General features: G+C 37.1%; 1 protein-coding gene across 1 annotated transcript in view; it reads left to right on the forward strand.

Moving 5' to 3' along the window:
- Positions 1 to 22,399, forward strand: part of VMP1 (vacuole membrane protein 1) — a 108,391-nt gene that overhangs the window by 80,940 nt on the left and 5,052 nt on the right. The window contains exon 10 of the mRNA XM_079798428.1: positions 4,578 to 4,639. Within this exon, the coding sequence (XP_079654554.1) occupies positions 4,578 to 4,639 (62 nt within the window). The remainder of the gene's footprint in view (positions 1 to 4,577; positions 4,640 to 22,399) is intronic.

Genomic DNA, 22,399 nt, shown 5'->3' on the forward strand with positions numbered 1-22,399 from the left:
TTGGGGAGAATGGGGAAGAAAGGGGTCTCTGAAGAGGCAGAAAGATGTGGGTTGTGGTTAGAGAAGTGAAAATCAGCAAGCCTTCAAAGACACTTTTAACAAAAACGTTTAGTGTATACTATATGAATAAAGGAGAGAAAAGAGACTAAAAAAACTTAAATGAGAGGAAATGGATATGTGCTTCTAGGACTGTGATATGAACTGTTTCCTTCTAAGGGCAAATCTCACCAGAATAAACTAAAATTAACCTGGAAAGAATTCCTTAATCAATGAGGTTTGCAACAAAGAGTTATTCACCAAAGGAAAGGCAAGAACAGTGAGCAATGTCTGTGCCCTGGCATGATTCCTTAATAATTAAAAACACGTCCATCCCCCATGCTTCTTCTTAACACCTCTCCACCTCTAGTTCTTAGAAGAAAGAAGAGAATGAAAGAGAAAAATTTCAGCTGCTTCTACTGCCCAGTCTCTGATATTAGATTTTGGCATTGGAGATGAGTTATTGAACTTGTCCTGCCATGATAATTGCTCAGAATTTCAAGGATATGTTTTTCCTCCTTCAAGGAATATTTCCCCCCACTTATATTAAGTACATTGTTCAATGAGTATGGGTTCTGTAATATTGGAATGCTAGTTTCTTTAGTAAAGATTTAAAATATCATAACAGGATTTTTCAAGTAATAAAATATTGTGGTGAATTTTAAATGATTTTTCAGTGTACATGAAGATTTTTTTTATAGTCTTTTCAGTTCTTTCTGGGGAAAGAAAGCTAGGATTTAGCTGTAGGGAGTCCTTTGAAAGTAACAACAGATTTAATTCCCTTTATAACAGCAGTTTCTCTAGGGATCTATAAACTTACACATCCTACTTTATGTAATAATCTAAAAATTATAGTAAAATGTATTATGCTGACAGTACCCTATAGTGGTAGGATATGCAGCTAATCAGAGCTGTCATTACAGAATAGTCCAAAATAGTTTATTTTTAGAACATTTTCATTGTGGGTTTTTTTTTTTAAGTTATGATAATGCTTATTTTTTATGTAGTGTTTCACACTTTAAAGCACTTTATGTCATCTGATTTAATTATTCTAATCCTGGGAGGAAGAAATTATTACTCCCGTTTTATAATTATCAAACTTACAGAGGTTAATAAGTAATAGGTACCTAAAAGAGTGAGTAACAGCTGGAATTTGAACCCTAGTCTTTTGGCTTCAAGTTCAGTGTTTTTTTCCAGTCTTTTGCATTGTCTTCTTAACTATAAATTATTTACGTGATTAAGGAAACTGAATTGTTTGATGCCTGGGATTTATTAGGACCTATACCAGGCAGTTGGCATTGATTATCTCAGAACAATCCTGTGAGGTAGTTATTATCCATATTTCATTGATGAGGGAACTGCGTTTTAGAGAAGATAAAATACTTGCCTAAGGCCCAGGAATTCAAACCAAATTCTATAAAGTTAACGCTCATTCACTGTTTCTGAGTGGAAGGAAAAAAAAAAGAAAGTTATAATCCTTTCATGTTTCTGAAAGGAAAGAATCTGAGTTCCTTCACTAAACTGAGAACATGGGGTATGTTTGCTATGTTCCATTGTATCAAAGAGATGTACTTTCTAAAGGCATGTCACTTAGTGTACATCCAGATATAGCTCAGGGCAACAGACATTTCTCATTTTTTGGGTAAGAATACTAACAAGTAATATAAACATTATAACTATTTCTGAAACAGATTTTTCTGTAATCTAATAATAAACCTATCTCCTCTTCTGATTCTCTTCTTTCTCTCAGCTTAAACTAGACAACTTTCCTTGATAAATATTGTTATTTTTATTGATATTTTGTCATCTGTTAAACCTCCCCTAAAAATTTCAAATCAGCCCACCTAATAGTGTTAAATCAGGATTTCCCCTTCCATTGGACAAGTTGAAGTCCTCTGGCTGTAGAAGGAGCCTTAGAAACAAATAATGAAGAAGTTGAGAAGTCAGCATGCTCGCATATAATACTTCATGTACCGTACAATTTACTTAGCATGTGTATTGTTTATTCCATCTCTACCTTCCCACCCATCACTGCACACACTTATACAGGAATATAGGCTCCATGAAGGCAGAGATTTTTGTCTCTTGGCTCCCTGAGGTATTCTGCCTAAATAGCATCTGGCATGTAGTAGATACTTAATAAATATTTAATAAATGAATCTATCTACAATTCTTCTTACCATTGAAGGACCCTTCTTTTACAGATAGGTTCTTTTTTGTACATTCTGACACCAGTAGTTCCTATAACCATATCTTTTTTTCTTCCTAATCTCCCCTTCCCCTTGTTTCTTCTTTGCACATGGTCGAGAGGGTTGGTTAGTGATCTGTGCCTTTTGTTTACTTGGTAGAATCCCCCACTCAGACACATTTATTTCTTGCCCAGAACAGTGGAATTTTCAAGCTGTTACATATTTTTTTAAAAGTTATGATTTGTTCTTAAGCAATTAAATTGTGCAATTATCTGGGCATTGGCTTATTCTGAATGTTAGGAAATGATAGTAGAGAAAGCTTATTATGTTGGTGAGACCACTGAGAGAAAAGACCATTAGCTCTGTTTCTTAATAAAAGATTTATAGTTCCAAGTAACTGGCTTTTAGTATGGAAACTAGAAGGACCCCCATATATTAAGGCTTTTCTCCTAAATGATCTATCATAGTCTTATTAGTTTCATAATCTTCATACGCCATTTGTATAACATTTTTTATAAAATCATCATCCATCTTGTACCTGATTGACCTCTCTGTGTGCTTGCTTTTTCCATAAGATAGGTATCTTTTTCCATTTAACAGATGCATAAACAAACACTAAAAAAGACGATGAACTTTTTTTTATTCTCATTTCCTTACACATATCCTTACACTGTGCAGCTGCCAATACTAGGACATTAATTAAAATATCATTGCTTTATTGTCTAAAATAATAAGCTTTCGTCTAAAGTAGGCACTTTGCTGAGATTTATAATGAATAGGTTTTTTAATACATTTTTATTTATTTCAGAGAGGAAGGGAGAGAGAGAGAGAGAAACATCAATGATAAGAGAGAATCATTGATCGGCTGCCTCCTGCACGCCCCACACTGGGGATGAGCCTGCAACCCGGGCATGTGCCCTGACCAGGAATCGAACCGTGACCTCCTAGTTCACAGGTTGATGCTCAACCTCTGAGCCACGCTGGCTGGGCTAGATTTTTTTTTTTTTTAATAATTGTTTTTATTTGCCTTCTCTCCCTTTTGGTTACATAGGCTATATTATTTAACAAAAAACAACAAAGCACTAAAGGGTTTTGTTTTATCAGGAATTTGGAGAGAGAATCTAGAATTACTCACATTTAATCAGTTACTATAACTCCTTTAAAGCTAAACTTTAATATCACCTTCTTGAAGTTAATTAACTGTATTTATGTGACCTGTCCTTTCTCTGAACTTTTTTTAATCCTCACCTGAGGATATTTTTCCATTAATTTTTAGAGAGTGGAAGAGAGAGAGAAATATCGGTGTGAGAGAAACACATTAATTGGTTGCCTCCTGTACACACCCCACCAGGGCCCAGGACAGAGAGGAGCCTGCAACCAAGGTACATGCCCTTTACCGGAATTGAACCTGGGACCCTTTGGTCCACAGTCAGACATTCTATCCACTGAGCCAGACCTGCTAGGGCCCTTTCTCTGAACTTTGATATCACATTGCTTTTACCACCAATGGCATTTATAGTTTTTTCTTTAGATATACATATACCTATACATAGGACTTACCATCTTTCTACTGTGTATAGAAAAATTTATAAGTATCTTTAGGGCTTGAAGTATTCTTATCTTTCTGTTCCCTAAAATCTCTTAATAATGCCTTATATTATCCATAGTAAGTACATTTTGTAACATTTATTGAATTGAAAATATTTATTACACATTAGCCCTAAAGGCATCTTTACTTGAGAGGTAAAGTAATGGAGACTACCTCAATAACACCAAATTGAAAATGACCCAGGTCTGGTACAGATCCTCACTAATCTGTTGATTCCTTTGTTTGTACCCTAATCCTGAACAGCCAAGCTCCTTCAGGATCTGAGAATGGAACTTGCATGATAAAAACTTTCCATGAAGGATGGACAGTCTTTTCAAGAAGCTGTGGATTAGATTTAGCCTAAAACCCTGTCATCAGGCTGGTCAGCTTTCATTTCAGTGGTGGGGGCCCTGTGGGAACCCATGACTTCAGTTGTATACACCATTCTAAGATACATAAAACATGTGGAATGTCTACCCAGCCTTCGGTTTCATGACTCATCTTTTTCCCTCAGACATGGTCACGTATCCTAATAAGACTAGAACTGTGTTTAGGAAAAAACATCTTTAAAATACAAAGTAGGTCGCAAATGCTATTTTTTATAAAGAATTTTAAAAATTGCATTTAGGGGCAGCACCTCACCTTTTTTAGACTGTTAATCAGAATTGTGAATTTATATTGGTGTTTTTTGATGAGAGAAATATTTAATATTTTATTAATACTAAATAACTATTTTAATATTAAAATTGGTATTTTCTTTACAGAAAATCTTTGTTATAATAACGTTCAGCAAACACATAGTGGAACAGATGGTGGCTTTCATTGGGTGAGTAATTCTTTAAGGACTAATATTAGTATCACTGTTGGAATTAGAGGAAATGTATAAAAGACTTTATTGGGATAGAATTGTTGTAATAGCTCTTCACTTTTTGAGGAAATATCTTTTGCCCTATTATTAGTTAAATTGAAGAAGACTTTCTTGAACTGCAGCAGGGAAGGATGAGGCTCAGATTAAACCAAACATGTAGTAAGTCATGCACTTCTTGATTTAAAAGAAGTTTTGGAGAATGAGACTGTAGCCCCTCTAAAGAAATAAGAAATTCTCTTTACATAAAGACATGTGTTTCATTACAGTTTAATAATACTTTAATACAATGGCATGTCTTTTAGCCAGATGCACAGGTGCATTTAATTTCAATACAAACCTTATATAAAATATTAATATTTCGTAGTATAAGACATGATAAGATGGCATAATATTACCAAAATATTTCAGTTCTGAACCTATTGCTTCACTAGAGAAAAATTGGGCCATTTTAAAGGCTTCTATCCAAAGCTTTTATTTTCATGTGTATAGAAATAAGACTAGTTTTAACATATGCTTTAAATGGTAATGTTACAAGTTTGGGTAGTTCACGTTGCTAAAACAGTAAAAAAAAGCTCATTTTGTTTGGTTAATCAAATTAGCTGTCAACTGCAATGTGAGTACCGTCAGATATTAAATGAAACTTTTTACATATGTGAATTTTTATTCAGTGTTTACGGGAGAGAGGTTTTCTTTCATTTAATAGCATTACTGACCCATGGTGGGAAAGTGTTACTGTGAAGTGTCCTTTATGTAGTTTTAGCATAAAGTTTTATCTTAAAAGCCATTTATGAAACAAAACATTTAGAAACATTTCTGCTATTTTAAAAAAATGGCCACTTTGAGGTGAGTTCATGGGTGTTAGTTTTATTATTCTTTAAACCATACATGATATATTATATTTTCTCTTTTCTGTATATGGTATGTTTTATCAAAATAGTTTTTAATATTTTCTACTTAGTTTTTAATATAAAATTGAGGAAAAGCATATTCTTAAGAATATACTCCGTGGAGCCAGTCATTGGTTCTGATTATAAATGGATTGTAGCTTGTACATTAAAATTTAATTACTCCAGTTTTTTGTTGCTTGAATCCTTAAAAATAAAGTGGTTTAAGAGTAACCATATGTCGAATTCAAAAAGAAAGAAGGAATACCCTTGTTCCTTAGTTTTAAATACTATGAAGGCATTTCCTCTGTTCATAGAGAGCAGTGTTCCACCTTGAGAAAATTCTGAAGGACACATACCTAGCTAACTACAACATAAACCCACATTGTAGGAGTGTCTGTGCTCACAGCACCCTCCATTCTTCCTTTCTCCTTTTCCCATACTAAACATGTATAGAAGGAAGTTTCTTGGCTACTTTTACATCCTCACCACTGCCACCTTTTGTTTCCCCAGCCTTTGAAGTTTCTAAAGAATTAGTTAGCTCCCTATCTCATCTACTCACATCCAGTTTCATTCCCTTCTAATCTGATCATCATATTGCAGTTAGTAACTTAAAAAAAAATCTTGCCCGGCCATTCGTGACTCAGTGGTTGAGCATCAGCCTATGAACCAGGAGGTCATGGTTCATTTCCCGATCAGGGCACATGCCTGGGTTGTGGGCTCAGCCCCCAGTGGAAAAGTATCCTCCGGTGAGGATTAACAGAAAAAAATAAAATTAACAATCAATGAAAACACATATCCTTGGGTAAGGTTAAAAAAATAGTAAGTAGCTTAGTTGTATATTTCAGAAAAGGGAAGGAAGACAGTCAGAGTGATTCCCTAGACCCATTGTTGAGTTTTACTCAAAATACTGCCTGTAGCTTGCTGTAGAACCATTCTCCTTTAATTATTAGTTATCCGTCTTCACACTGTTAAAACTAAATGTTATAACAAATCATCAAACTAAACTAGGAAAGTTTGGAATATAGCCTTTTTAAGGGTATTTTAAAACTGTGTACCCATAATTAAGAAAGTGATGAATTGCCGTGGTAGAGAGAAAAATCAAAAGACAAAAAGTCAGCAACAGTTCAAATTTACAATAAAATTATGAGATACTAAGGCAAGGAAGAATGAAAAATGAATCTCAAGAGTAAGGATAGCTATGGAGTGGAAGATGAAAAGAACACACGGGCTTTGGACAAAACAAATCCAGATTTGAATGTGAACTCTACCACAGTTATTTAATTCCGTGTCCACTGTTCTTTCAAGAAACATGAGTTGAGTAGCATTTTTTTTTTTAGTACAATTTCTTTTTCTAGTTTAGGAGGCTACTGATACCCTTCCCTTTCCAACTTCCAGTCAAAATGGTGAAATGTTCTATATTAAAATATTATATAGTTTAGTTGAAACAAACTCATGTCAGTGATTTGACATTTCAAGGCATGTTTTTTAATTTTTTAATTTATCTTTGTTGTTGAAAGTATTACAGATGCCCCCTTTTTTTCTCCATTGACCCCCTCCACCCTGTACTTGCCTCCCCCCCCCCCCGCCCCCCAGGCCTTCACCACACTATTGTCTATTGTCTATTGTCTGTGTCCATGGGTTATGCATATAAGTTCTTCGGTTGGGCATGTGGATTTTTTTTTTCTTAATTGATTAAGGTATTACATATGTGTCCTTATTGCCCCATTGCTCCCCACCCCCACCCCCACTCATGCCCTCACCCCTCTGGTGTCTGTGCCCATTGGTTAGGCTTATATGCATGCATACAAGTCCTTTGGTTGATCTCTTCCCCTTACCCCCACCCTCCCCTGCCTTCCCTCTGAGGTTTGACAGTCTGATCGATGCTTCTCTGTCTCTAGATCTGTTTTTGTTCTTCAGTTTATGTTGTTCCATAAATGAGTGAGATCATGTGATATTTACCTTTCTCTGACTGGCTTATTTCACTTAACATAATGCTCTCCAGTTCCATCCATGCTGTTGCAAATGGTAAGAATTCCTTCTTTTTTACCACAGCATAGTATTCCATTGTGTAGATGTACCACAGTTTTTTAATCCACTCATCTGCTCATGGGCACTTAGGCTGTTTCCAAATCTTAGCTATGGTAAATTGTACCGCTATGAACATAGAGGTGCATATATCCTTTTTGATTGGTGTTTCTAGTTTCTTGGGATATATTCCTAGAAGCAGGATCACTGGGTCAAATGGGAGTTCCATTTTTAGTTTTTTGAGGAAACTCCATACTGTTCTCCACAGTGTCTGCTCCAGTCTGTATTCCCACCACAGTACACAAGGGTTCCTTTTTCTCTGCATCCTCGCCAGCATTTGTCATTTGTTGACTTGTTGATTATAGCCATTCTGACAGGTGTGAGATGGTACCGCATTGTCGTTTTGATTTGCATCTCTTGGATGATTAGTGATTTTGGGTATGTTTTCATTTGTCTCTTGGCCTTCCTTATGTCTTCTTTCGAAAAGTATCTATTTAAGTCCATTGCCCATTTTTTGATTGGGTTGTTTATCTTCCTTTTGTTAAGTTGTATGAGTTCCCTGTAAATGTTGGGGCATGTGGATTTTTAAAATGCTTTTCCTCTTGCCCTAGCCGGTTTGGCTCAGTGGGTAGAGCGTCGGCCTGCGGATTGAAGGGTCCTGGGTTGGGTTCGATTCCGGCCAAGGGCACATGCCTGGGTTGCGGACTCAATCCCCAGTGTGGGTTGTTCAGGAGGCAGCCAGTCAATGATTCTCTCTCATCATTGATGTTTCTATCTCTCCCTCTCCCTTCCTCTCTGAAATCAATAAAAATATATAATAAAAATTAAAATAAACTGTCTTTCCTCTTAAGTTTTATGTTACATGTGTTCTCAAAGTCTCATTTTCAAAAATTTCTACTGACTGTGGTTGGAAAGGTAGACTACTAAGTGACTATTTTGTGTGCTCTGAGGAAAGATTGAGGGAAGGCCTACTTCTCCTTAAAGAAAGTACCCATTTCTTTTCTTTCTTCTCTGATTCATAAAGTGCCTTTAACCAGGACAAAGTTTTTATCAAAGATTACATAAATAATTCTTGAAGGTACTATTTTTTAGCATACTCTGAGCATTCTACATACAATTATTATTGTTGTTTACTTCTAATTGCAGCCATGTCTGATGCGTATTTATCTCCCTTTTATTAAGGAAATGAGCTGTGAGTGGTTAAAAATAATTCACTTATATAATTGTTTATTTTAGTGGTTTTTTAATTCATAAAAAGAGGTTCATACCATATGTAATCTTTTGGAACTTTTCACTTATTATATTGCTAATATCGTTGTGTGTTGCTGAAAATTATTTATTTTGACTGTTATATGTTCCATTGGGTAATTATTCATCCACTCTCCCTTGATAGATACTTCAAATGTTTTCATGTTTTTTTCTGTTTTGAACAAATGTGAGCACTTCTTAGCATAAGATAGGTGAGCACATAGTAAGGAGCCTAAGGGTCTGATGAAAGCACAGAAGGATAAGGTAAGTCAAAGAGAGATTGGACATAAAAGCAAGGTAACTCTTAGTTTTGATAAGTTAAAATAACTTAGTTTTGTCTAGGACCAAATTTGGGCAAAATCTCACTACTGGTGTGCCTGTGGCCTGCCAGGCCAAGGCTACTCACCTCCCCCTGGGTGGCAGGGAGAGTGTTAGTGTTGACCTGGGTGGCAGGGAAAGTGTTAGTGCTACAATTACATCTGTAGCAGTGAGGTTTAGTATTAATTTTATACAGGTTTGAATGCTACACTAATGACTAAAGGAAATATTCCTTCCCCAAAGGGCTCCTGGTCTCACTGTAACTATGGTGTTGCCAGCTGAGCATGATACCCTAAGTATGCTTTTGGACTCTGGTATTTTTAGTACAGTGTGTCTTTGTGCAATAGTCCTAAGGTCCCAGAGATAATGTAAGCCCTACTTTCAGAATTTACTATAATTTTATTTTATTTCATTTTAATTTTTATAAGAGTGTATTTAAGCCAAACTGATGACATATGCCTAGGGACAAGATCTCAAATGCTCTGGAGAATAACAGTTTTGCAGCTTCTTTTATGCATTTGAAGTTCCAAACATTACTATAATTTTAAGTGTAAATGATTCTCCTCAGAAATAATAATTAGTCGATTTATTTCTTGGACAGTTCTGGAAAATAATTGCCAGTGTCATTAGGTTTAGGGAAAGGTATTATATTATCCATTCCTAAATCAGAGGGTTTGTCTAGTTATGTATGGGAATCTGAACAGATGTAACGAATCAGTTAGATATTCTGAGAGAGGCTAGAATACAAATAACAGCCTTGAGAAAAAGCTTTTTGGTTTATGGTATGTTTGGCAGGAGGACAGAAAGATGAGGCATGTAGTGGAGTTTTTCACTCCTTGGTATCCTGGGTTGAAATAAGTCAAGGGACAGAACCAAGAACCAGGGAACTTGAGAGCTTCAAAGGCATTATATTTATTGCTGTCTTCTTTTTTTCATTAAGATTTAAACTGATTTTTATTTAGACTTTCTCTTATGAGAGAGACCTAGACATGTTTCTTAAAGAGAACCAAGTGTAACTTTAAAATGATGATTAAGATGACATGTCCGGTATTCTCACTAAAGAGAGATGAGAATTTCCAGAAAATAACATTAAGCGTATGACCCGTAACAAACCATATGCAGAACATTGGCTCATTGTCAGGTTGCCAGTGTCTTATTAGAAGACAGAGTCCCCAGTTTTACCACACAAGAAAGTTTCCATAACTCAATCATTGAACTTGCAGGGGGGCGGCGCGGAGGGGGGGCTGAAGCAGGGACTTTTTACCAGATACAGAATGTTCCATGCTCTTCTTTGCTGTCTCCTATTTCTGAGTTAACTTAATGTTTGACCTCGTAGTTGGACTTGCCTGTGGCAAGAGAGATCATTTTAACTGGGGAGTAATTAATGTTTGAATCTTAATGCTGTTTCTTGCTCCTCACTCTATAACAAGTGGTCAGAATGACCTATGTTGGCCTGGACATTTTCCTCTACAGAAAGAAAATCTGGTCCTTTCATTTTAAAATATAAAATGGTTCATGTACTTGATTCTCTTTTACTTTGATCATTGTAGAATAATCAGGAAAAGTTATGGGAGTGTGGAACACAAATATTTATATTAACTGAAAAAGGATACATGGACCCCATTTAAGACCCAGCTGCTGAGATTGTTATACACACTGATTTCATGATAATCTTCTGTGATTTAGGTCGTGTTAAAAAAAAACAGACAACAGGCCTAAAATGGAGTCACTTGTGTTAACTCCACGATACAAACTGAGACTTAATACCTAACTTAATTACAGTTGCAACCTCTCCCAGGAGTGGAATCTTAAACCAGTCGATCTGTAATTACCTGGTCAGCACTAGTGAGGTAACCTGCCTGTCCCCCAAAGGAAGGTGACCTTACACTCTTTGCTGGTGGCTTCCTTGTCCTCTCCTCCTTCTGCCTATAAGAGACTTATTTTATACAGCTCTTCAGAACTCCATTCTATCTGCTAATGGGATGCTGTCTGACACATGCCTTGTAGAATAAAGCCAGTAAGATCTTTAAAATTTACTCAATTGAATTTTGTTTCATAACAGTAGAAAACTCTTTCCTTTTCATGTCCTCTTCATATAGTTTATCTTCTCTTTTGACTCTAACTCTTCTATATTTGTGTTGCTGATATTGGGAGGCAGCATAGTTAAAGGTTAAAGAGGAATTCTGGAGTTAAACTGTTTAGATGAGAAATTGGCATTGTATTAGGAGGTTACTATTAACCATAATTAGAGCATTTCTGTAGAATGTTGAAAACTCAAACTCAGTTAAGTGTTCTGTAAATATTTGTTGGCTTCATTAATTCATTCTTTCATTATTAGGCGAGACCTCTTTGTATTATAGGCTGAGGGAAAGACTCGTGAAAAGCTAGAGATGGAAAATACAAATGAAAAAAAGGAAGGGTTGCCCTGGCCACTGTGGCTCAATGGTAGAACATCGACCCATGAACCAGGAGATTGTGGTTCGATTCCTGGTCAGGGCACATGCCCAGGTTACGGACTCAATCACCCTAGAGGGCGTGCAGGAGGCAGCTGATTGATGTTTCTCTCTTATCATTGACTAGAAGCCCGGTGCACGAAATTCGTGCACGGCGGGGGGTTGTCCCTCAGCCCAGCCTGTACCCTCTCCAATCTGGGACTCCTGGAGGGATGTCCGACTGCCTGAACCATCCCGATCCTGGTTCAGTTCATTATCTAGATGTATGTTTTACATTGTTGTGTAGGAGAATATTTTACCTTATTATAGATAAACCTGGTTGATGCTTAACTGCTCCCCTGCCAGCCTGTTTGCCCCCAACTTCCCTCCTCTGCCAGCCTGGTCACCCCTAACTGCCCTCTCCTGCAGGGTTGATCACCTCCAACTGCCCTCCCTTGCAAGCCTGGTCCCTCTCAACTGCCCTCCCTTGCAGGCCTGGTCCCTCACAACTGCCCTCCCTTGCAGGCTGGGTGCCTACCAACTGCCCTCCCCTGCTGGCCATCTTGTAGTGGCCATCTTGTGTCCACATGGGGGCAGGATCTTTGACCACATGGGGGCAGCTATATTGTGTGTTGCAGTGATGATCAATCTGCATATTACTCTTTTATTAGATAGGATAGAGGTCTGGTGCACGGGTGGGGGCCAGCTGGTTTGCCCTGATGGGTGTCCCGGATCAGGGTGGAGTTCCCTTGGGGCATGGGGCGGCTTGAGCGAGGTGTCTGTGGTGGTTTGCAGGCCAGCCACGCCCCCTGGCAACCCAAGCAGAGGCCCTGGTATCTGGAATTTATTTTCCTTCTACAATTGAAACTTTGTAGCCTGGAGCGGAGCCAAGCCTCCTGCTGCTCCCTCTGGGGCGGCAGCCATTTCTGTGGCAGTTAATTCACCTTCTACAATTGAAACTTTATAGCCTTAAGTGGGTGAGCCCGGCCAGGGTATGCGGAAAGCTTTGCTTCCCCTGTTGCCGCCGGCAACCCTGGCCTGCTCTCTCAAGCTCCATTCTGCCGCCATTTGTTTGAATTTGTTTACCTTCTATAATTTAAACTTTGTAGCTTGAGTGGAGACTTAGGCCTGCAACGGCTATGGGAAAGCTTGGCTTGCTCTGTTACCTGGGAAACCTTGCTCTCTGTGGCTGTAGCCATCTTGGATTAGGGTTAATTTGCATACTCGTCCTGATTGGCTGGTGGGCGTGGCTTGGCTGATGGGTGTGGCTTATGTAGCGGAGTGATGGTTAATTTGCATATTACCATTTTATTAGAGAGGATGTTTCTATCTCTCCCTTCTCCCTTCCTCTCTCTGAAATCAATAAAAACATTTTTTAAAACAATAAAATAAAACATTTTTTAAAAGGGAGGGTGTGGGTAGGAAATTTGCATTTAGTGAGCACCCACTGTTCCAGAGGTAGAGAAAGGTAATCTGCTTGAAGTTGAAAATTTGGACACGAGTGTCAGTTTCAAATGGCTGCTTTGTGAATTTAATAGGGAGTCAGCATGAATTCTTTCTGTCCACGCTCCTCTCATTCATTCGTGTATGTTCCTGGCACAACTGAAACTGGTTACTACTCATGTTACTTTCAGTGGGAAACCTACTGGTTTTGTATTGTGGGTATAAATATTTCTTTTTCTCTCATCATCCTACTAGATTAAGTTCTTTGAGAACTCATTACTTTTTTTCTTAGTTATCTACTACATATAGTGATTTTTAGCCTAAGTAATAATAATTGAAATAATTGGATTGTCCTTAAATGACATTGAGTTCCAATCAATACTATCACTTTTTTATCCACTCATCATCACACCGCTTTGAATGCTCTAAAAGACATGTCACCTTAAATTTAAAATTCTGCACACTATTCTTGATCTTTAGCAGTCCCTAGTGCTGATTTTATTCTTACAATTCAGTGGGTCTGCAAGCCAGCGACAGGGATTTGTCACCATATAAAGCTTCCTCTAATATGTCATTTTCTATAACTAAAATCATTTGGGGTTTTTTCTGGATTATAGCTCTTTTTATTAAAGTATAGTTGACATACAGTATTATTCATTTCAGCGTGTATAGCACAGTGAGATTTCACATTTATACACCTTACAAAGTGATCACCACAGAAAATCCACTATCCATCTGTCACCGTACAAAGTTATTATAATATTATTGACTGTATTTCCTATGTTGTACTTTAGGGACTTAGTTATGTTATAAGTTTGTACCTCTTAATCCTCTTCACCTTTTTGCCCATGAGCCCATCACCCAACCCTCTATCTGTTTTTCTGTGTATGAGTCTGTTTGTTTTGTTTGTTCATTTGTTTAGTTTTTTAGATTCCACACATAAATGAAATGATAAAAGTATTTGTCTCTCTAACTATTTCACTTAGCATAATACCCTCTAGGTCTATCCATGTTGTCACAAATAGCAAGAATTCATTCTTGTTCATGACTGAGTAATATTCCTCTGTGTGTGTATGTGTGTGTGATATATAGATGTATATATATGTGTGTATGTATGTATGTATTCACTTCTCCTTTATCCATTCACCTATTGAATAACACCTAAGTTGCTTCCATATCTTGGCTATTATAAATAATACTTCAGTGAACATAGAGGTGCATATATCTTTTTGTTAATCAGCTTAACAAACCACAACCGTCGGACCAACTATCTTTTTTAATTCGTGTTTCATTTTCTTCAGAAAAGTACCCAGTAGTAGAATTGCTGGATCTTTCTTTGTCTCTTGTTATAGCCTTTGTTTTAACGTTTATTTTGTCTGATATTTTAACACATTTTGTTTTGACAGCCAATCACTTTTACTTGATTCTTCTAGACCACTCCTTTAGCTCTGGCCTCATTCATTAACATAAATGTCTGCTTGTCTCCTGCTCAAGTCTAAATTCTGAAATGAGGTTTTGTTTCCAAAAGCTTCCCTTTAATGATAGCATATTTCACAGAGTAGCTGCTAATTATTAGGAGGTCTTCCCCTCATTCTGACTCTTACAGAAAACAATTCCAAATGTTCAAAAGCAAGGACAATTACAAATCCTTTTTTGAAAGATGCCTGTAATGGGAATATGTTGTAAGGCAGTAGCAACAATACACCTGATGTTTCTATGTAAAGCAGTGGTCTTCCTTCTGCACAGGCACTAAGAAAGGGAAGGTGTCATGTGTTTATAATACTACTTTAGCACACAATGGACTAACTTGAGTACAAAAGAGGTTTTAATCATTTGAAAGGGACACAGATGTGAATGAAATTCAAGACGTTTTAATTCCAAATCCTGAAGTTGAATCACAACGTATTTTAAATGGTGCTGGAGGCTATCAACCCAGACTTATAGATGAGAAAGCCATAGGTTATTTGTTGCATAAGTTTTATTCTGAATTTATTTTATTGAGGCAAGATCCTGAGATGTAAAGGAACTTGGTTTGGGCAGGCTACTTCATTTCAGATCCAAATGCAAGTAGAATACACCAGTTACCAATTTTTGTTATCAGCCTCAAAAATTGAAATTCCCCATTCAATTAAATGGGAAAATTAATAACTCATTCAAGTCACAAAGGAGTATTGGATCCCATTTTTACTAGGTTAAATATAAGTTGATTTTCAGGTAGCACCAGTTCATTTACTTGTCATAATCCTGGGTTTATTAGATATCAGTTTGTTTCTCTTTTTTTCCTATTTTCTTTCTCTAATCTCTGAGGATTAAAAGGCTATAATCATTCATGGAAATCAGCCTGATGGCCTTTGGCTTCTTCAGATTGCATCATAAATTCCCCATCCCCTCTCTCCAGAGCATTCTACCTTAGGAGGAAAGTTTCATTTTCAGGGCAATATATCATTGTTGAACCAGGCCAGGAGTCTGAGATCCATTCTGAGTCACCATGAATAGAACTCTAGTATTGGTTGGGCCCCCGGGAAACTGGTGGTTAAATACTCTGAGAATCTTTATCAGACAGGAAATGACAACTCATTAAAATACTAACCGTTAAGCCTGTTTAGATCACTGCCGAAGAGGGTGGGGAGAAAAATTTAACCCTGTAGTGTTTGACTAAAATGTGTACATTTCTGAAAACAGAATTATTTATAAGACTGTTATCAAGAAAGAAAATTTCTAGTCCATCATGTTGCTGAAGTTCTGCCAAACTGTCATTGCCTCTTTTATACAAAAGATGTAGTGGGGGTGGGAAGAGAAGGGGCTTTTTATTTCATCCCTGAAAGTATATCCTAGAGGCACCATAATTGTACCATTTAGTCTCTTTAGGAGAAGAGTCATCTGTTGGCTTTTTTATTTAGGGCTCTCCTTCTGTGCTCCTGAGCCAAATCTCAATTGATAGATTTCTCTGGAGTCAGAGTGTAAATTTGATGTTTTGATAGACTATAATAATCCTCAATCAAGAAAATTCTAAAGATCCTGATATTCCTTTGAAAAAATAGGTTTTAACTATGGGCACAGTCATTTGAGGTTTGGCTTTCCAGATTCTTTTTTTTTTTTTTCAGAGAGGGAGAGAGATAGAAACATCAATGATGAGAGAGAATCATCGACTGAGGAGTGAGCCTGCAATCCAGGCATATGCCCTTGAACAGAATCGAACCCGGGACCCTTCAGTCCGAAGGCTGACGCTCTACCCGCCAAACCAGTTAGGGCACTTTCCAGATTCTTAAAGGCCCTCTTCATAGTGGCCTATTAGAAGAATGAGTGAAAAAGAGACAGATAGTTCACATCTTTGTAGAAATATATCTTTTATTTCCATAATATGTTACCTAACAATCCTGCATTGAGTTGGTCTTCTAATTAAGCCTTAAAATATATTTTTTACCTTTTGGGAGCAAAGTGTAATATTTGTACCCATTACAGTTTAGCTTTATGGTAATTTTAGTACTTCCATTTATATTTATTTTGATCTTTGTTATTTTCTTCGTGTGTATTTTTGTAACATATATAACATTGTTATGGTAGCACATATGTATAAAATTTATATGTATATGGAAGAGTAAGAAGTCCACAATACAAAGGGGGCTTACAATAAGCATGTTGCAATTTATTATGTTTTTTCTATCTCCATTAATCAGATTTATAGCTTGTAATTCCTAGTCTTAACTAAACTAACCCTCACAAATAGGCAATGGATTAAAGAGTTTCCTATTAATAAACAGTAGAAGGAAGATAATACTAATAATGAACTCACAAGAGACAGCAAAAAAGTTGCAGCATTGATATTTCACCTACTCCTAGTATATGTCTATAGAAATCAGCCAAAACAATCTTAATGAAGGACAAGTGTATAATATGCCTTGAATAGTTACTAATGATAGCATGAAAGCCATCATAATTAGCAACACATTTAAAGTAATTTTTAGCCCTGGCTGGTGTGTCTCAGTTAGTTGGAGCATCTTCCAATGTACCAAAAGATCCCCGGTTCGATTCTCGGTCAGAGCAAGTACAACCAATGTTTCTCTTTCACATCCATGTTTCTCTCTCTCCCCATTCTCTCTTCCTTTATTACTTAAAAATAATAAAGTAATAATTTATAGAAGAGGGTGGAGGGGAAGAAAATGGTGATGGAAGGAGATTTGACTGGGGGTGGTGAACACAAAGCAACATATAGCCCGGCCGGTATGGTTCAATGGTTGAGCATCAATCTATGAACCAGGAGGTCACAGTTCTATTCCCAGTTAGGGCATATGCCCAGGTTGAGGGCTCATTCCCCAGTAGAGGGCATGCAGGAGGCAGCTGATCAATGATTCTCTCTCATCGACGTTTCTATCTCTCCCTTCCTCTCTGAAATCAATAAAAATATATATTTTTAAAAACAAAACAACAAAAAATATATAGAGATGATGCATTATAGAATTGTACACCTGAAACCTATATAATTTTATTAACCAATGTCACCCCAATAAATTCAATAAATTTTTTAAAAATAAAGTAATAATTTAAAATTTTTCAACTTTATTGTATATTTTAAATTTGTCTTTGTGCACTTTACTGTTTATATAAATATTATATACATACATCAAAAACGTTTTTAGACCATTGATCTAGGCTTCTTTGCCATTAAAAGCCACTATCAAAAAGTACCAATCATCGCCCTAACCAGTTTGGCTCAGTGGATAGAGTGTTGGCCTGTGGACTCAAGGGTCCCAGGTTTGATTCTCATCAAGGGCATGTACCTTGCTTGCGGGCACATACCCAGTAGGGAGTGTGCAGGAGGCAGCTGATCGATGTTTCTCTCTCATCGATGTTTCTAACTATCCCTCTCCTTTCCTCTCTGTAAAAAATCAATAAAATATATATATTTTTAAAAAGTACCAATCATCATTGGTAGTCTATTTTAAAAGATCTCTGTTATGCTTTCTGAATTATAGCAGCAGGAGAATTGATTAAATCCTCTCCTTCCTTTTTTTTTATATTATTCCTGCCTTGAATCTTATTCTAAAAGCATTTTTCTCATATTTTTAAGTTTTCAAAGGTTTAATCACACCTGAGTCCATCGATTTTCAACCTTTTTTCATCTCATGGCACACTTAAACTAATTACTAAAATTCTGCAGCACACCAAAAAATATTTTTTTTTCAGTGGTTGGAGCATTGACCGTTGGACTGAAGGGTCCCAGGTTCAATTCCCGTCAAGGGCACATACTTCAGTTGCAGGCTCAATCCCCAGCCCATTCGGTCGGGGCACACATGGGAGGCAACCAGTCCATGTGCCTCTCTCATCTCTCTCTCTCTCTCTCTCTCTCTCTCTCTCTCTCTCTCTCTCTATCCCCCCCTCCCTCTCTCCCTCCCTCCCTCTCTCCCTCCCTCCCTCCCTCCCTCCCTCCCTCCCTTCCTCTCGTCTCTCTCTAAATATCAGTGGGAAAATGTCCTCCAGTGAGGATTAATGACAACCAAAAAATTGATATAATTTTGACTCATTCACACTGGACAGCTATTGTTGTGTTGGTTGTTGTCATTTTTTTATTTGACAATCTAAGGGTTTAAAAGAGGTCAGTGCCCCTGACTTGACTAGTCATGTACTGCATGTTTTAAAAATTCTTGCAGCACACCGGTTGAAAATCGCTGCTCTAGTCTAGACAATATGATTCATCATCAGAGGTATGTTACATAAATTAGCCTCAAAGTACTTCACAGTGAACCAAAGGTAAAAAACCATTGTGCCCATACTTTCTTCTAAGAAAGATAAAGGCTCATTACCCTACAACCTTACTAGGAACCCATATCAGACAGTATGTTTTCTGGAAAGCCAGTGAAACGTACATGATCACATTAATGCTAAAATCTTCAAAAAAGTGGTTAAGAAAGGAACAAAGCCTGTATTAAATAAAAATTTACTTTATTAATTCCCATTTAATTCTCTTAGGCATTTCAACTGCTTAACTTTTATATAGGCCCTGTGTAAATAGAGCTAAACCATAAGACAAATTAATTTTTTTAAGATCATGTTATTTCTATGTTATTAAGCACTGTGCCCAGTTTTATGATGACACATAGTAACAAAATACACACCTGGCTGGAAAAATCCAAACAGAATCAGAATCAGGGACAGGAAAATTTCAGGTCTTCCAATAGCAAGTTCCAATTTGATCGCTATCTCTACGATGAAAAAGAGATTCAAAGTAAATCACATGGTGTGTTGCTTACTAGTATATCTGGTGAACCAGTTTGAGAGTTACACAATTTGAAAGGAGTCTCTTGAAAACAGGAGGAATGAATTTTTGGAATGGGTGTGTGCTTAGGACTAACCAACAAATGAAAATTTAAGCTTTGTGGAAAAACTAGAGTAATCACACCACCCACTCTCCATGCAGCCTCTGCCGATGGTGATCTTCCTCTGGAAGGTTTTCTGAGTTTTGTGGGTACAGAGAATAATGCAGACCTTCCTAATGGACCAATATGGGGAGAATTAAAAATACAGATTTCTGCCCAGCTGGTGTGGTTCAGTGGTTGAGCGTCAACCTATGAACTGGGAGGTCATGGTTCAATTCCCAGTCAGGGCACATGCCAGATTTTGGGCTTGATCCCTAGTGTGGCACGTGCAGGAGGCAGCTGATCAATGATTCTCTGTCATCATTGATGTTTCTATCTCTCTCCCTCTCCCTTCCTCTCTGAAATCAATAAAAATATATATTTAAAAAAAAGATTTCTTATCGGAAAAGTGATTTCCAGAAGCAGAGTCATATATGTATTAAAAACTGCAAAAATAATAGCTTTTGTTTGCATATTCAGTCAGGGCCCTTGACAGAATTTTGTGAAGAAGTTTGTCTTGTTTCTGTTTTAACACATCCTTAGGTATGTAAAGCACAGCAAAATACTGTTCCCACGAAGCCACTTCTGAGCTCTGGGTGGGTTGGACTTCTGTGGTTTTTTCCTTTACTTTTTTCCTGGGCTTTTGTTTGCATTTTATTCGTGTTTTTTTTTTTTGTGTGTGTGTGTGTGTGTGTGTGTGTGTGTGTGTTTTTACTTTTCCTTTATTAAAATCCATAACAAAAGTTCAAAATCTGCCATCAGATTAATTTGTTGGCAATTTGGTTTTTAATGAGTTATATTATCTGAAAAATGTGTGTGCCTGGAATATAAATTTCCAAGATATTACTATCACAAAGCTTTTCTACCCTCCATGTTGAAGGTCTATAGCAAGGATAAGCAGATGAGATCAATTTCTGTGTTTCTTTTCTTTTTCCTTTATTTACAGCTTCCTCACAGAGAGAAATTGGCTATTTATAAGGCTAAGTGAAGCATATTTTTAGTCCAACAGTTGACTAAAATAGGTCTGTGTGTTGGCTCTCCTTCTATTATATATTCTTCTGAATCACAAAACTGTAAGAACTTTGAATTTACTCAGTACACAAAGGACTTCCCCACTCACTGTGGGCTGAGATGAGCGTTCCCAGCCAGGTGCACAGGGTCTCTGAGTTTAACGGCTTTCAGAGGGTGGCATTTAAGCCATTTCCTAAGCCAACTACAAAAAACCACCCCACTGTGGTGCAGGTTACTCCTCCAGCTGCCGCCCCACCCCTCATATTTGCCTTAAATCAACCTTTAACCTTAAATGTCAGAATGGACTCTCACTTTTGTCTGCTGCTTGACTATAACTGGAAAGATGAAGCTGTAGGCTGGCATTATTATTTGTCTTAAATGCATGTTAATAGTGACAGCTGTGGTTTCAATTTTTATCTAGTCCATTACTAAAATAGTTGTAGTGTTAAAAAAAACTCTAGTAGAAGAGTGCTTTGTATAAGCTTAGGCACCTGCTCTACGCCATGGTTTGTAGAGATAGAGAAATGAAAATAAAACTAAAATTTTGATTAATATGTAAAATGAATTAAGAGGAATCTGATAATTGTTTATATAACACTTAAAACCAAAATATGTTAACTTTTTTTAGGTTTATTCAGATCATGTGGTATCTGTTCATGATAATGTTGATTAATATGTTGCAATGAAAACTTTTAATTTCTCTATTTTCAACTATTTTCCTAGTCTCTTATGAGAAACTGCAGCTCCCACCCCACCACCAAAAACTCTCCAAAGCATTGTAATACCATAGCAGCTTGAAAAATTAATCTCAGCATCAGCCCAAGATAATTCCTTTTTCCCCCAAGATAATTCTTTGAAAGTTGCCTATCATGTAAATATATAAAGACATACATTCTCTATCAGCTAAAGTGGATTTCCAATGGCAAATCATTTATCTTTTCAAATTCTTTTGAAGGGGGTCTAGAATGATTGCCAGGCCCCCCCTCATTTTCCTCAGCAACAAAAACAAATAGCATTTGGGTCTTGGTTCTTAATTTTCTCTGTAAATAATTACTTGACCCTGGAGCCCAAGTATGATTTGAGGCAAATTGTAAACCATATTTGTGCTCACTTCCATTCTGAAGGTAGAGGTCTGAAGAAAGGCCAAGGCACATGTAATGGCCCAGCCGGTGTGGCTCAGTGATTGAGTGTCCGTGAACCAAGAGGTCATAGGTTCAATTCCTGGTCAGGGCACATGCCCAGTGGGGGGTAGAGGTGGGGAGGTAGGAGGCAACTGATGTTTCTATCTCTCTGTCTCTCTCCCCTGTCTCTCTCTCTCTCTCTCTAAGATCAATAAGGGTATATTAAAAATAATTTTGTAAAAAAGACACATGTAATGGAATCCAGCACCTGGAGGACATCAAAAAGGGAATTTTCAAGCCATTTCTTATACACCCTAGCTGTTTAATAAATTAGCATACAATCATTTCAGCCTTTCTAAATGAAAGAGTTTTTTTTCGCATTTTAAAAAATTAATAACTTGACTATGCTATCCTTGGGAATTTAAAATAATGACATAGGTATTAAGTGTGAATGATTCGATTTCTGAAGGAAATGTCTTGTAAATCTGCAGTCCTCAAAGCCAGTCTTTGTGTATTTCACTAGAATTGTTCTCTTTTATATTCATGTGGTTTGTTTCAAGTGTAAATAGTGAGGTATTTGCATTCCCTTATGCATTATATAAAGAATTACCCAAGGAAAATCTCTCTTTTAAAGAGAAAGTTTGTAGTACTGCTGTTGCCCCGTTCTAGTCAGAATCAGCAGTAATAAACAGGAACATAGCTCAGACTCAGCTCTTCTGGTTTATCCCTCTAGTGCAAGGCCGCTTGAAAGTCAATGAGAGTGGACACATGATACAATATACAGATGCTGTAGTATAGAATCATATCCCTTAAACCTATGTAATTTTAATAACTAGTGTCACCCCAATAAATTCAGCTTTTAAAAAGTCAGTGAGAGAGA

The sequence above is a fragment of the Cnephaeus nilssonii genome, assembly GCF_951640355.1.
Source record: "Cnephaeus nilssonii genome assembly, chromosome: 19".
Classification (NCBI taxonomy): Eukaryota; Metazoa; Chordata; class Mammalia; order Chiroptera; family Vespertilionidae; genus Cnephaeus; species Cnephaeus nilssonii.